This window comes from Engraulis encrasicolus, chromosome 23 (genome assembly GCF_034702125.1).
Source record: "Engraulis encrasicolus isolate BLACKSEA-1 chromosome 23, IST_EnEncr_1.0, whole genome shotgun sequence".
Classification (NCBI taxonomy): domain Eukaryota; kingdom Metazoa; phylum Chordata; class Actinopteri; order Clupeiformes; family Engraulidae; genus Engraulis; species Engraulis encrasicolus.
In genome coordinates, this window is record NC_085879.1 from 21,557,966 (window position 1) to 21,574,284 (window position 16,319).

Consider the following 16,319-nt stretch of genomic DNA (forward strand, 5'->3'; position numbering starts at 1 on the left):
ATTTCGTGATCAGTTCTGTAACATACTGAATAAGTAACTGTCTCAAACACTTCTCCATATCATAAGTGTCACCTACACTCTCTGATTTAAAGGGGCTCCATGTAGGATTAAAAGTTATATTAATCACTGTCCCGAGTCAGCCGATGGGTATTTGAGTCACTAGTAAGTGAACGATGACTCTCGTGACCTCTTCCACGGTCCGCTGTCATAAAATCCCAAATGTAACTTTTGCGAGAGCAGTCCACTCGTCCGTCATGGGAAAAGCTTCTCATGCGAAAAATCACTTTACATACCGTGTTCAGATTTGTATCAACTGCTGGCATTCCGTGATGAAAAACATTCTCACAGCGACTTTATTTAAACAGCATTTTTTCATGACAGTAGATTTTGAGACAGACATGCCACGGGCACCGCGCAAACTACGTCATCCTACATTGTTCCCCTTTAAAAGCCAATGCATATAACTCCCATCTCCACGGTGGGCCACATTTACACCCATGTCCTATAGAGCTTGTGGCTGTATACCGACTGACAATACTTAAAAATAAAATATATGACACTTTCAGAACTGTGTGCAGATAAGAGCTTGGTGCAGTTTGCTGATTCAACACCCAATGCACTCTACTTGTCCACTTACTCAGTGAACTTCAGATTCTAAAGTTTAGAATGAAAAAGAAGCGCTCCTATTTTAATCTTTGCACTTTTGTTTGATCATTTTTTGCTTTTCTGTGTTCTTTTCATTGCCTTTTGTCCTCTCGTCACAATTTTTCCCGAGTGACCTCATTTTATACACATTAGTCTAATTTTCTTTCCAGCTGCCTCTTTTCATACTTCTATTGTGTACAATATCTTCACACTTTTTCTCTCTCCTTTGTGTGCCACTGGCACATTTTTTTCCCCTCCCTCCCTCCTCCCCCTCCTCTCTCCGTCACTGACGTTTCCCTTTATCACTCTTCACTTCTCTTTCTTCCTTTTTTCCCCTCTACTTTCGCCTATCTTCCCCCCTGGAAGAAGAGGTTTTGCTGATAAGGTCATTATCTCTGTGTGCTAGAGAGAGAGAGACAGGTGCACTAAAGGGCGTTTAGTCGTGCGTGCTGCTTTGAAGTGATCCAAGTGCGTAATCATCCTCTTTGTGTGCGATAGATAGCATTGAAGAGACCTCCAGACAGCTTCATGAGATACGTCCTCCAGTCCTCGCACATTTAAAAATACAGAGAAAAAAAACAGAACAAAAACGATGAGGTCATCAAGTAACTTTACACAAAAAAAGGTGCAGTGGTTTGCAAAAATTGCACGCCTACATGCAGGTTTTGTCTCAGGTGCCATGGTACACTACAGATGTGTCCTCTATAATGTGCACACACACACATGAGCAGTTTAACTTTCAGAAAGTTGTTGATATAGGCTGAATAAAAAGTACCAGCTTTTGCAAAAATTCACATGTGTGTTATGTGCTCAAACAACCCGCACAAAGTAGAGGACCTTCAAAGAATTGATTGAACTTCTGCATCTAAGACAGGTGGATCTAAATGGGTTGCACATCTTCTGAAGAGCCATGTGTAGATAGTCGCTGAAGCGTCAACTGAATAGTGGAATTAACTTCGCATTACTTAAGAAGTACTGTGTCATTTGAACTTTAATGATTAAGCAGGGAGTGTACGATATGTCCTGACTAACCGCACGAATAGACCAAGCGTGACATGAGCGAGTTCAGCAACGGAAGTAATTGACTTTGTATTGAGTCACGGGAGACAGAAGAGACAAAAGTGATTCGGATAACTAGAGGCAATTCGCACGACTAGAGCAACAGTTTGTAGTTGAACTCCAGCCAATATTATGCAAATTAGCTATGATGCAGTTTGGCTACAGCCGCCACAGCAGTGGGAATGTTGGAATGCTTGCATTCGGCTTTTAACTCAAATACTCTGTCATTTCTATCGCTCGTATCGCTCTCGCTACACAGCCTAGCGATTTTTTGTCACTTGATCTCGTCGTGGCCGGTGTATTCGCCCAGTTAGTATAAGAAGTTCCATGTTCTTCTATTCAGATAGGTACTCTATGAAAGGACCTTTAAAGTAGTCAGTATAGACATACAGTATAACAGACCACCCTTAGATCGGTTGCTATAGACATTCAGGTGTCAAGAGGTGAATTCTGCCGTAGATAAGCAGTGTGTTGTAGTCCACCTGCCTCCTCACTGTCCTGCCTTTTCTCTTTGTCGCTTTTTGGCCCCATAAGCCAAAGTGGAGAGGGCTTTGAGAGGTAAAGAGCTTTCTGCTCTCTGATTGGATGTCAACCCCCCTCCCATGTGACTGCTGCCCCTGCCTGGACTCTCATGTGATTGGTTGAATCCCAGATGGCCCCACCCTCTCCTTCACTCCTGACTCCTGGTCCAATCAAATGTGCCCCTTGTTTCATGACTGTTCCATAAATCCCCGGTGTTCCTCCTTTAAAGGGGTATGCCACTATTTTGGGGCTTAATATAGTTAAAATCGTTGGCTGGGGTTTATAAAGGTGGTAAAGTGTCTTATTTTTCCTCTTTCAACTTGTCTTAAAGCAAGACAACGCTTAACATGACACTTTACCACCTTTATAAACCCCAGCCAACGATTTTAACTATATTAAGCCCCAAAATAGTGGCATACCCCTTTAAGGCAATGACTGACAGTTGCAAATTGTTAAGTGTTAGACTAAGTCCAATGCTATGTTTTGAGGTAACGCTTTCTATGAGTTTTTATTCATAGGACAGTATAACCACATTCATAAAGGCGCATTAGGGGATCATAACCCATCATAATACCTCCATTAAGATAATTGAATGATTTGAAACTGTAAGCCTTTGTGAATGTGTTCATAACTGCATATGAAGACAAACTTCGTAGAAAGTGTTGCCATTTTTGGTCTCCCTCCTCTGTGAGTTGTGTGGTGTGTTGCCTGAAAAGTGATCCCTTGTGTTTCTTGTATCAATTTACACTCACTGTTGGGGTTAGGGGTTAGCACATTAAAGGTGTCAGTCTGTTTCTATGTGTTGGTACTGAATGTACATGTAGTACATGCGTGTGTCCCTTCCACAGGCTGCATATATCTGTGTGTGTTTGTGTTTTGTGTGTGTGTTGCGTGTGCGTGTGCATGTGTGTGTGTGTGTGTGTGTGTGTGTGTGTGTGTGTGTGTGTGTGTGTGTGTGTGTATGTGCACGTCTGTGAGTGTGTCTAAGTGTGTGTGTGTGTGTGTGTGTGTGTGTGTGTGTGTGTGTGTGTGTGTGTGTGTGTGTGTGTGTGTGTGTGTGTGCTTGTGTGTGTGTGTTTGTGTGTGTGTGTGTGTGTGTGTGTGTGTGTGTGTGTGTGTGTGTGTGTGTGTGTGTGTGTGCGTGCGTGCGCGCACGCGTGTGTTCATGTGTATGCGTGTGTCTGTGTGTGTTCTTTGGTTTTCAGTGTGTGTGCATGTGTGTGCATGTGTAGATACTACAGTATATGTGTTGTTGCTTGCATATGTGTGTATGCATTTGTGTCTATGTCCTAATGTGTTCATGTACAGTACAATACTGTAGATTACACTTACAGCACTGTAAATCCCATCCTCCGCCCCTTCTACCCACCTCTCCTCCTCCTCCTCAGCCATGCACGAGACCAAGGAGGGCCTGGAGAATGTGAGCATGACCCTGGAGATCCTGCAGGAGGGGGCGGGGAAGCTGGCCTTCAGCCTGGGCCTCATGCGCTCGGGCCTCAACTCCTCGCTGGACGATCCCGTGTGCACGGTCCCCGGGTCCCCCGCCGCCGCTGTCTGCAGCCACGTCCTCAGCTCCCTCAGCCAGCTGCACCTGGGGGCCAACTACTCACAGGTACACATTGCACTGGGTGTGTGTGTGTGTGACGGATGATTAGGTTTTTAGACATGTCCTAGCATCCTTCGGCCTGTCTGTCCGTCTGAAACGCATTCTCCAAATTGTCATTCCCTCCTGTGTCCACAAGGTGGCAGTGCACAGACGGACACATCCTTTGTCTGCCTGTCGGACTTGTTTTATTATTTCATTGATGTTTTCTTTGATGTATTTCTTTCTTTCTGTCTTCCTTTCTTTCTTTCTTTCTTACTTTCTTTCTCTCTTTCTTTCTTTCTTTCTGTCTTGATTGTGTATGTATAAGGTGATTTGATGTCAAGATATCAATACATGATTTTGAACAAACAAGTAGCCCTCTGTACAAATTTTCAGCCTTCGGGTAGCACTCGGACCCAGAAAATATGGAAAATGTAGACATTGCGTTTGTGATAAACTATTAGTGTCTTTCTTGATGTTACTACTTTTCTTTCTCCCTGTTGCACTGAGTTGGTTTAGCGTGAGAGTGGGAGTTTTGGAAGTAGCTGCACAGTCACTTTAAGGGTAGTGGTATCTGTAGATTATTATGTGGTTCAAGGACAAAAATCAATTCTACATTATATATCCCTTCATTAATTTATTAATGACTTTGAAACAAAACACTCAGAACGGATTCTGGAGCAGGCAGGAAGAAGCTAAGGATATATAGAATGGAACATTGTCCACGTTTACATGACGTTTTTAATTCCGAATTAATAATTCTGAATTAAATTGTTCTGTGGAGTTTACATTGAACTTTCATGTAATTCCGAATTGTGTTTTCAAAGCGGAATTAAATTAAGATTTAGTAGTAATTAAATAGAGTTCATTCTGAATTAAATGTCTCTAGACAAGACCGTTTTGCTGTGATAGAAATAATCCTACATTTGATATCATCTTCTCCTGTGATGCAGCTGCCCGGTGTTGCCCCTCAGCTGGACAAGGTTAACGAAGCCCTCCAGGTGGACCTCAGTGACATCGTTGAGAAGGTCAGGCAGCAACCAGGATGCCCTTTCACCCTTGACCTTTGCTGTATGCCCAATTGCATGCCTTCAGGTTTTCTTTTATTGGCCAAGTTTAACATTCCTGCAGCATTATCAGTGGGTTAATTGTAGAGACTTTAAAGCAATCAAATTAGAACTTCTTCAAAGTACAATATTGACTAATTGGATGCTGGACATGCACTGTTGATTGATCACCTATGTACAAGCCAGATTGTATCCCCTTGAGGAATGTGTGTGATAATCATTAAAGGATCTGGAACAACCATAGATGCTGAGGTACACTTTTGATGAGATTAGAAAAAAGGTTTGTAATCAGTGTGGAATAAATGTCAAAAAAAAGAGCTTAGTTATCGGCAGCTGGACTTCTTCTGGGAAGGCACAAGTCTCTTCTCCCAAAGGTGTTCCCCCTACAGTACGCTGTTATGCATCTTGTATATTTCCTCTTAACTAGGGTTTCTCAACAGGGGCTCTGCAGCCCCCCAGAGGGCGATACAGAGCCCGTTTGAGCCCTGTTGAGAAGGAGACAGAAGGCTGAAGCATCTACAATAGAATAGACTGTAGGATATAGACACAAAATGCAGATGTAGCATAATAATAACATACAAATAGACACAGAAGCATGAAAAGATTATTGTTGTTATGAGGCTGTGCTCTTTTCATCATATTTATCATGAAGGAGGGGGTGGGGGCCGTTGCTAGGCCTATGATGTGGTCAGGGGTGCGTTTGTTCAAAAAAGGTTGAGAACCACTGCTCTAAACAGTGGATCTTGTTTTCTGACAGGGATTTACATCGTTTAATGACACCCCATCCATGGTGACGGATCAGACGAGGAATGTTGTGGAAGGTAAGGAACAGAGCTGACAGTCATATTGTGCATATTATGCATAATTATAATGTAAATAGCTTTATATTATGCATAATTATAATGTGAATAGCTGTGATTAAATATTCTTTCTCTCTCTCTCTCTCTCTCTCTCACGCTCTCTCTCTCTCTCTCTCTCTCTCTCTCTCTTTCGCTCTCTCTCTCTCTCTTTCTCTCCCTCTCTCTTTCTCTCTCTCTCTCTCTCTAACCTAACACACTTGACTATCACATCTGCAGGTGTGAGAGACATGCTGGATGGCATTGGGGCGAACATCACTGGTTTCTCCAAGCTGTTCCCTGTGCACAACTCCCTGACCAACTTTACCATCTATATCAGCCACGCCCACTCCAAGATAGAGGACATCTACCCAGAGATAGACCGCTACGACTTCTACAGGTATGGTATCCCCCAATCCCATTCACAGAAGAGCTTACATGTATCCGTAATTTTACCTTTTCATCTCTCCTGTGCTTTGCTTGTCGTAGCCTCTTACTGCAGATGGGGTCGCCGGCGACCCTATTCGCTTGCTGAAAATGCTTAACTACATCATAACAACATTGCTATGACATTACAGAGAGCCATAGCGCTGCGCTAAGGGGTTAACTAGCCAAGAAATCGATCAAAGGTATACTCAAAGTTCTGTTTGTTCAGTCCACAAAATACAGCAATACTGTGGTTACGTGATGTAACGGATCAAGAATTCAAAAGATTTGAAAGATGAACATTTTCACTGCTGTTGCACAGATGACTACTACGTCTACTAGAGCCTATGCCCACTCTAACAGGTTGTTAGGGCTTAAGAATGTATTTCACAGAATCTCACTCTCACTCCAGTTCAGAAACTACTCTATAATAACTGTAGACCAGTTACTCAGCAAATGTACTTGTGTTGGAAGGAAACTATGGCAGGTTTTGTTTTTTTACTTCTACTTTTTTACTTTTTCTAACTAAAAATAAAAAAATGAAAAAGAAGAAACGAAGAACCTGAGTGCGATCCACCTCTTCATTTGCCGAGATTATTTAACTTGCAGACGCACCACACGGAAGAGCGCGGTGTATCAACTATTACTTCTGCTTTTACTTTGGCCACCTCTGGTCTTAACTAACTCTCATCCCTTTTCTCTCTCTGTCTGTGTGTAGGTGGACGGCCTGCATCACCCTGTGCTGTATGGTGGTGATGGTGCTGGCCTTCAACCTGCTGGGCATGCTCTGTGGCATCCTGGGCTACGACCGCCACGCCACCCCCACCACCCGCGGCTGCATCTCCAATACGGGCGGCAACCTGCTCATGGCGTAAGTCAACGCATTGTAAACACAGCGGGCCACTGCACCTTATTTTAATGATGTAAATGAATGTTTAGCCGGCTCACATAATTGACACATCTTAAACAGAGCCACTGTGCCTTATTTTGTAATAGTGTAAGATATTATATAGTGTTATTAGAATCTCTGCCAATGCAATTTAAACACCGTGGGCCACTGACCTTTATTAGTAGTGGAACTAAATGCTTGGGGGACTTACATAATCGATGCATCCTAACGTATACGGCACTGCAAGTCTATGCCTGAGTCCTGAGTATGCTTCAGTCATCATTATTATGTGTCGATGTGTAGCAAAACATATCCTCTCCATTTTTGCTACTTGATTCACTACTACATGCATTTTCATTGGATAGGAGGAGACACTTACGTCACTGTAGAGGACATGATAACAATCCATGTTCACAGTACATTTTGCAGTGTTAATTCAAACTTTAGAGAGTAGCACCAACACCATGACCGTGCCATTCAACTCTCTTATGTGTTGAATCAACACACACAAAAAATACAGTTTGTGTTCTTAGCACAGCAGGCAACCTCCACATGGTGCAAACTGCAAAGTGATGTGTTTACCTATAAACACAGCAGGCATGCTTGACATTTTAAATGTAGGACCACAGGAAGAATAGCTGGGTGGAGTGCCCAGGCTAATGGTCCGATAAGTAAGATAAATGACAGACACAGTAGGCAAAGCACCTCATGGTGTAAAATCAATGCTTGTTTTAAGCACGGACAGCGGACACTTAATCATGATATACTGCGTAGGTCAATTCGTTTCGAGCATGGGCGGCACCATCCTCATTGCTTTAACACCTCTACATTATATTGCATTCTGTCAACCCTTTTTGAACCATCTTTAGTCATTTTTTTTGTAAAAACCTACGAAAAGTAAAGAAATAGGAGATGAAATGATGTTAAAGTAGGAGATGAAATGACAATAAAACTAACTGTGCACTCATCAGTGTGTGTCATAGGGGGTAACCTTCTCATGACATAAATCTATATGTTAAATTTTTTTCAGTGGCTAGGGACCACTTCCCATGGTGAAAGTCAATGCGTATTTGACATGTGGACTACCCTCTCACAGTGCAATTCTATGTGTTTTCACATCTCCACGTGGTATAAAAGAATCAATTCCATAACCTTTCCATGGCATAGACTAATGCCTTTGTAACATTAACAGTAACCTTCTCATGATGTAAGTTTATGCCTGTTCCAAAATGGCTTGAAAGTTCATATGTACTGTATGTTTCTGTCATATGTATGATGTATTTGATATGTTTGATATGGGTGCGGTAGCTGGATGAGATAAGAAGCCGCACCATTTCTCAGGCGACCTGTGTTCGATTTTGATCAGAGGTCTGTACTCGAAACCTGGTCATCTACATATGGTGCAGTGTCTTAGTGTGCTGCACCAAAGCACCCCCGACCCCGGTGTGATCTTTTAACACTGAAACTCCCCGTTATTTTCTCACATGGCTTTCATCGTGTGTATGTGTGTATATGTGTCTGTCTCTCTCTAGTGACGTGGGCATATGGTACAGTGTCTTAGTGCGCTGCACCAAAGCACCTTTTAACCAGGGCTTGACATTAACTTTTTCACTTGTCGGCCACTGTGGCTAGTGGTTTTCCCGAGTCACTAGCCATCCAGCTATTCTATTAGCCACAATTTTTTTTTTATCATGAGGCTGTACATCTAACCTAAGATGAGGTGCTTAAAGCAAGAAGATGTGCGCATGGGTTTCTGCATGGTTATAAAACAAACAAATAGAAACCGAGTAACTGAGCTTTTTCTTGAACTTAGATACACAAGGGGCAAAGTGCAGAAGGGCATGCAAAGGGCATATACGCTATTCTGATTTGTCATACCCTAGAATAGCTACCTGCCAAATTGGCTAGTGACATTGAAATCGTTACTAGCCACAGCCAAGTTTTACCAGCATTTGGCCGGTTGGCAGGTGCCAGTGTCAAGCCCTGCTTTTAACACAGAAACTTCCCGTTAACTTCTCACATGGCTTTCATTGTGTATGTGCCTGTCTCCCTCTAGTGGCGTGGGCTTCAGCTTCCTGTTCTCCTGTTTCCTGATGGCTGTGGTGGCCGTCATCTTCGTGGTGGGGGGCAACATCGAGAAGCTGGCCTGTGAACCCTTCCACACCAGGCAGCTCTTCAAGGTAACACACACAAAGCGCATGCACACACCCACACACCCACACACCCACACACACACACACACACACACACACACACACACACACACACACACACACACACACACACACACACACACACACACACACACACACACACACACACACACACAGGTCTGCACAGTGCCATAGCCTCAGCGCAGCGGTTATATGTAAGGGTTAACGTTCGGCGAGAAGGTCGCTACCGTGGAATAGCAGCACGACAGAGAGAATCTTTAGACGCGGAGCGGAGGGGTCTTGTTCTCTCTGAAGTGCTGCTATTCCACAAAGCGACCGACTCGCCGAAAGTTAACCCGCTTATTATATGGATATACTTAAATGATTCACACATGGCGGGGACATTTCTTTAGGCTTCTTAAGTCTATATTTTTTAATGTCAAAAGATTGTTGCTGCGCAAAACAAAACAGTGCCGTTGTGGAACAAAGCTAGGCAATAGCTAGGTAGCCAGGACAACAGGTGTTGTCTATCACAGCAGCTGATTAGAGTCTTGTTGAAAAGTCCCTTTAGCAGTGAAAAGTCTTGTTGCCATTGACAGCGGTCTGTTATAGACCAACCCGTCCGTTATCGAAAAATAACAGACGTGCGAACGTTGGGGAGCCCTGTTGAAATGAATGGAGCATTCGACCGATGACGTCACACCATATAATATGAAACAATAACACTCTGTCTGTAACCGCAATGGGCAATAGAAAAATAATAGCCTAAAGATTTGTAATGTAATGGGCAAATGAAAAGGGATAGACACCTGAATGAAACCAGGGTGAATGCAAAGACAGGATATTTTCTGGATGTAAATAATCGACTCATGTATCTGTGCACAGGTCATTCCCATAGCCCCATAATGCACGCCATTCTGCCAGTGGAACACTGTAATAGTCAGTGAAAAGTTAACTACCATAGTACTACACTACTATGACATAACACAGGCCTTTAGTATTACACTACGACTTGGTCATTGCTATTATGGTAACAGCAAATGTATAATGCCGGGTCTTAACTGGCTAATATTTTTTTATGTTACTTAACAGCTATTGCAATTCTATATCAGTTGATTAGGACTTACTACACTTTAGAAATTGGTATTACCATCTGCACCGTATAGCTCAAACAATTTCAGAAATTTCAAATTGTTTTTGTATGTGCTCAAATATGCCTACCAAGGTACCAGTCCCATAATAATTCTATTTACGACTGAGATTGTTATTTCATTCAAGGTATGAATACTGAATACTATGTGCTTAGGGGAAACAATTTAAATGTTTTCTCATGAAACTTAGTTTTTAATCAGTAAGGTATTGTGTTCCACAGGTCCTGGACACCCCTCACCTCATCATGCCCACGTGGAAGAACTTCATCCCCGGATATCTGTACGATGACCCCGACATGGACCTGACCTTCGAGAGCTTTTACAGGTGAACAAAGCCAATCATAAAATCACCTTGTTTCAAAGCAAGTCTAATTAAATGAATATTTATCTTTAAAAATAAACACAAAAAAACCAACACAACAAGTAGCTCACCATTTCCATTACACTATTTGATTACTGCACTTGACCGCACTTTCCAGACCTTTCATGGATCAACAAAATCAATCCGCAGTCCAAAAAATTCAAATTAAATAGCAAATGATTTTTAAATACCAAACAAGCACAACAAACAGGGCACATTGTCCCTCATTTGACAAAACACTTATGTTTGAATTGGTAAATATAGTTTTATGAAAGGTGCAGCTGTGTTCAATGACTTTTTACCACAAGGTGGCAGTAGAAAGCATGTGCAACAGTGGCCATGGTGGGAACACGCTGTACTCGTGTAACTGGACATGCTGCAGGTCTCTTATGATATCCACCAGACACGCTCTCTCTATATAATCACTCTTTACCAAAAAAAGAAAGCTTCTTTCATTTTTATCTGATATATTTGAATCACCTTTTCATATCCTCTTCTCTCTCCTTCTGCCTGTCTGTCCTGCTCTCTGATCTGCCAGTAATTGCAAAGACAACCGTGGGATGTACTCTGCCCTGCGCCTGGATAAGATCTTCAATGTCTCGGCTTTCCTCAACACCAGTGTGGTAAGACCTCCAGTCCACCGCCCTGCGTCAAGCACACACATAACAGCACACATATAAAGTGCCCGCACAATAAAACTGGCCGCTTGCTTGTGCTACTTGTGGTCATCATGGAAAAAATCCCATAGAGAGGAACATCCAAAAGCTGAGTTCTTCTGAGGTGAATACTCTGTATGGTCAAATTGTTGCAGTGTATTGTGCATTTGAAGTTCAAGGGCACTGTGTCAATATTGCTGTTTTTAGAATACAATATAAGGCTTCAAAGATGCCATGCCTATGCGTTTTGACCCACAAGGCCTTCTTCAGGGCATATCCACTATTGCAGTGGATTTCCTGAGGAATTATACTGCCGTGACCATCATAACCATGAGCAAGAGACCAGATGACAAATGTGTGGCACTATCAGCTTTCATTATAATCATCATTATTATCAACATCATCTTCATTTTCATCCACAAGAGAACAATGACATACATGTACTGTAATGTGGTCACCCATCTTACCATAATCCTAATCACAGTCATAATCATCAATGTTATCATGACCATAATCATCACCATCAACATACAACGTAATCATAAGCGTCATCGGCTTAAGTATCAGCATCTTCATCAGCAAGAGATCAATGACATTCTTATGTGCTCCAGCTTTTGTGGCCATGAACATAATCCTATTCGTAGTCCTGATCCTCATGCAAGGTAATCATAATGATCAACATCATCATCATCATCATCATAATAGCCATCATCATCATCATTACCAGTGTCAGAGTGACATATGTGCCACCACTACGGGGGGACAGTGTGCCCATTTAACTGTTTGACCCCTCAGGTCTTGTTGGATTGGTCTTTTGAACATGTGCCAGAGCTATCTAATATCAGAAACGAGAAACCCAGCTCCCGGACTGTGCTGCACCCACAGACACACACACACACACTTGCATGCACGCGAGCACGCACACACACACACACGCGCACACACGCACACACCTAGAGATGTGTATACACTCATTGCCACACACAGACCACCACACATACTGTCTCTGTCTCTCTCTCTCCCCCCCCCCCCCCCTCACACACACACACACACACACACACACACACACACACACACACACACACACACACACACACACACACACACACACACACACACACACACACACACACACACACACACACATCCTATAAACTGCCGCATCCCAGCTGGTTGCTGTGTGCCAGCTGGCTGGCTTCAGGGCTGCTTGCTCCTCTGGTCTTCTGGTCCATGAAAACTCAATGGGAGGCCAGCAGGGGGTGTGGTAGTAGTGGTAAGACCAGGGCCGCCGACAGCTTTTGCTGGACCCAGGACAAAATCATCTGAAAGGTCCCCCTACCCAATACATTTCATTTTCCTTGTATGGCTTGTGCATATGAAGAAAGTGACAATAAAAGCTGACTTGACTTGACTTGACCGTAATGGAGACCCAATTCTGGGGCCCCTATCTCCCTGGGCCCGGGACAACATACCCCTTTGTCCTCCCAGGCCGGTGGGCCTGGGTAAGACCACCATGGGCTAAAGGGGGCGAGGGGTTGTGGTACTTGGCCAGAGCGCCGCATTGGAAAGCCATGCAAATGAGGCCCCTTGTTAACAGAGCTGCGTGTCGGCCGAGGCCTTGTGTGTTTTTGTTAATGCGTAACTGTGTATGTGTTGTAATGTTTTTGGCCCTGGATGGCAGGAGATGGGCTAGGAGGAAATGCTTGGAGGAAATGCCTATGGCTGCGTAAAGAAATGTGTATATTATCCATCTTTTTGACGTTGCGTAACGTGGTACTTGATAAGTGCTTCACTCGAGCGCCACGCATGCTATGGACGTTTAGCCACCTCAATGAGGATGCATAATGTGGTCTTTGTACGAGTGAGCAGGGAAGCTGACAGTGGTGGACAAACAGTGTCACTGCCCCCGTGCCCAGGGAGAGAGGAGGGGCCAAATTAGGTCCTCACTGCATTGTACATATTGGGTTTTGGGGCCCTTTCAGATGATCTTGCCCCTGGCCCAGGCAAAGCGGTCATCGTTCCCTGCAAGTGAGTGTGTCGTGCCAGTGGCCCAGGAAGTTCTTGTACCTATTAGGAATGCCAAGAGGGGGGAGGGCACTGGACGTAACGTCCTCGGTGCCCTGTGGGCAATGGTCGGCCGAGGACCCTGTGCCGAAAGCAAATGACGGCGCCCAAAAGTCCTGCCCTATACGTTACATAATGCACTTTTGAAGAAACCTTTTCTGAGAATCTACACAGTATACCTATTTTCAGAAATATTCAATGCATTTTTTATTGTAGAACCCATTCGCTCTTTTGTAAGTTTGAATTTTGTTAGCAAAAAAATAGATAATGTTGTGCATTACAGTTATTTATTGTAGTTCCTTGTCAATCATTGTTTTGTTGTTTGAATTTGGTAGGGAAAAATCAGATCACATTAAAGGATAACTTCTGCCAATTTCAATATGCTGTTGTATTGCTCACGCTACCCTTGACTTGTCAGTAGCCGGTGATGCTGCTTTTTTTGGCTCAGCCCTTTCCGAGATCTGACTATTCTAATGGGGTCAGATTTAGTTTACATTAAAAAAGTTCTTAACATATCACAGTTTGCTAGTTGTCTGGTGATGTTGCATTACCTTTTGGATGTTTTTGGGAATAAATCAAGATGTTTTTTGAAATGTAAACAAACACCTGCCCCCATTACAATGACCAGGATCTCGGAAAAGGAAAATCTCAGGTACTGACAACAAGTCCAGGGTAGTGTGAGCATTACAACTGCATGTTGAAATTGGCTGAACTTATCCTTTAACACATGTCTCAAAACACAGTTGTTACCTTTATGTGAAATGTGAAATGGCACCTACAGTAAGTGTGCACCTAAATATGCTACCTAAATGTGATATGGAATTTGCATTTAAATTGTGTTTCCCTTCTTGGAAAGGGACTTTTTTTCTTGTGGTACTCTAGGAAAGTTCTCTATTGTTGCAACAGTATAGTATATGTAACATAGGTTTTGTGGTGGTGTGCAGAGAGCAAGGAGACCACAAAAGAGAACATATATGGGTTTGCTGGAGGGGCTTAAAGAGTCGTTGTTATGCTTGGCACCCTAAATTGCTGAGCTGCTAAATGAAACATCTGGGGCGGGCTGCTTGTCTTTACAATATTATAGACCCAACTGCTTGGAATGGTCTGGATCAACAGATTGGATCACTTGCTTTACATACCAATGAGCTTGTGTGCATGACCAATTCTGAGTTGCTCAGATGGAGCATTTTTCAAAAGGCTGACTTGATAAAAAAAAAACCTTTGCACTGAAGGACGGAGGTGGGAACTCCTCCATTAACTAAACAATTTGCACGCTCTCTTACGTAACTTCCAAGTAGATTTCAAGATGTGTTTGCACTTAAGGTTAAGGTACATGAATGTTAAGGTTAGGGAACAGAATGAACCCCAAATGACAAGCCACGGTACATTTCAACCTCTAATAAGTTGCCTTATTAAACTTACATAAGATTCTGACCTGGGGCAACTGGAAATGAAGGGCTGTGGATAACTCGTCAGCGCCTATTCTTTCTCCCCCTCTCCACCTCAGCTCATTTGCAACACTCATTCCATTACATGACTCTTAGCTGACACTTTTATCCAAAGCGATTTACAGTTATTGGGGTACAGGGTATTGGTTACAGCCCCTGGAGCAATGGAGAGTAAGGTGGATGGTATGGGATTTGAACCTACAATCTTTCGATTTCAAGACTCTAACAATTAGGCCACAGCTGTCCCTGTTTCTGTCAATCCATCCATCCATCCATCCATAAATCCATTCATTCATTCATTCATTCATTCATTCATTCATTCATTCATTCATTCATTTATTCATTCATTCATCCATCCATCCATCAACTAATCAATCAATCATTAATGTATTTATGTATTTCCATCCTCAGTTCACGGAGGACGTGTCTCGTATGATTGGCGGCGTGAAGGTGGACCTGAGGGGCATCATCCTGCTGGAGGCGGAGGGCAAGGACAACCTGATCCTCTTCACCGAGACCGGCATCGGAGACATCGACTACGACCAGTACCTGGAGGAGGTGAGGACCAGCCTTACACCCTCTTACAGTAACAAATAGTATATGGATACGGTTGTCAACGCAGCCATTTGGGCCTTTTGTTTACATTAATATTTTTTTAAACCAGAGCTTTGTAATGCACACCTGTCACCATGGTGTTTTTTTAATTCACATACCATGTAAATGGATAAACAAATATATCCATTTTTAGATTCGTCCTAGCATCTCTATAAGAGGGTATGTCCATCGGTCTGTCCGTCGGTCTGTCCGTCTGAAACGCTTTCTTTGAATTGTCATGCCCTCCTGTGTCCACAACGCGGCAGTGCATAGATGGACAAATCTTTGTCCGCATGTCGGACTTGTTTTAATATGACATCCGGTAACCAAAGCCTTAGTTTTGATGTTTTGTCGTTATGTGATTTGTCAACTGATTATCTGTCGAGCTGGGCGCACCACATGGGCATCACTGCCAAATCCTACTCCACCCTCACTTGCATGAACATGGAGGAACTTAAAGGTGGGGTTGCAGGTATGACATCACGTTGGGGGAACTCCCCCAGAATTCTGAGGTTCTACATAGACTCCTATGAGCCTGCGGAACCCCCAACATGATGTCATAATAGTACATTTTCTTAAAATTATTAACCTGCAACCCCACCTTTAACTCGCATAGTCCTATAACGAAGTCTTTGTGGTATAGATTATTCCAGTTCTGGAGAAATGCACAGCAAATGCCAGAGTCAAAATTAATACTCTTCTAGATTGTCCTTCTCACCCTGCAAAATTTACTGTGTGGTAGAAATACAGACTCGTGTGAATGTGGAGTTTGTTGGCCCTTGCAGAATACCAGAGGCATTTTATGGCTGAGAAAGTTGAGAGTTTAGCTGTGAGAATGTTACGAAATTGGCATTGGGCTTTGC

At 43.1% G+C, this 16,319-nt stretch overlaps 1 protein-coding gene across 4 annotated transcripts in view; it reads left to right on the top strand.

The window, feature by feature from the left end:
- The window catches only part of prom1a (prominin 1a), a 145,535-nt gene that overhangs the window by 106,094 nt on the left and 23,122 nt on the right, over positions 1 to 16,319 (top strand). For all 4 annotated transcript variants that reach the window (XM_063190621.1, XM_063190620.1, XM_063190622.1 and 1 more), the window contains 9 exons: positions 3,615 to 3,838; positions 4,765 to 4,839; positions 5,636 to 5,699; positions 5,955 to 6,114; positions 6,859 to 7,011; positions 9,086 to 9,209; positions 10,555 to 10,658; positions 11,233 to 11,317; positions 15,274 to 15,420. In XM_063190621.1, coding sequence (XP_063046691.1) covers positions 3,615 to 3,838; positions 4,765 to 4,839; positions 5,636 to 5,699; positions 5,955 to 6,114; positions 6,859 to 7,011; positions 9,086 to 9,209; positions 10,555 to 10,658; positions 11,233 to 11,317; positions 15,274 to 15,420 — 1,136 coding nt within the window. The remainder of the gene's footprint in view (positions 1 to 3,614; positions 3,839 to 4,764; positions 4,840 to 5,635; positions 5,700 to 5,954; positions 6,115 to 6,858; positions 7,012 to 9,085; positions 9,210 to 10,554; positions 10,659 to 11,232; positions 11,318 to 15,273; positions 15,421 to 16,319) is intronic.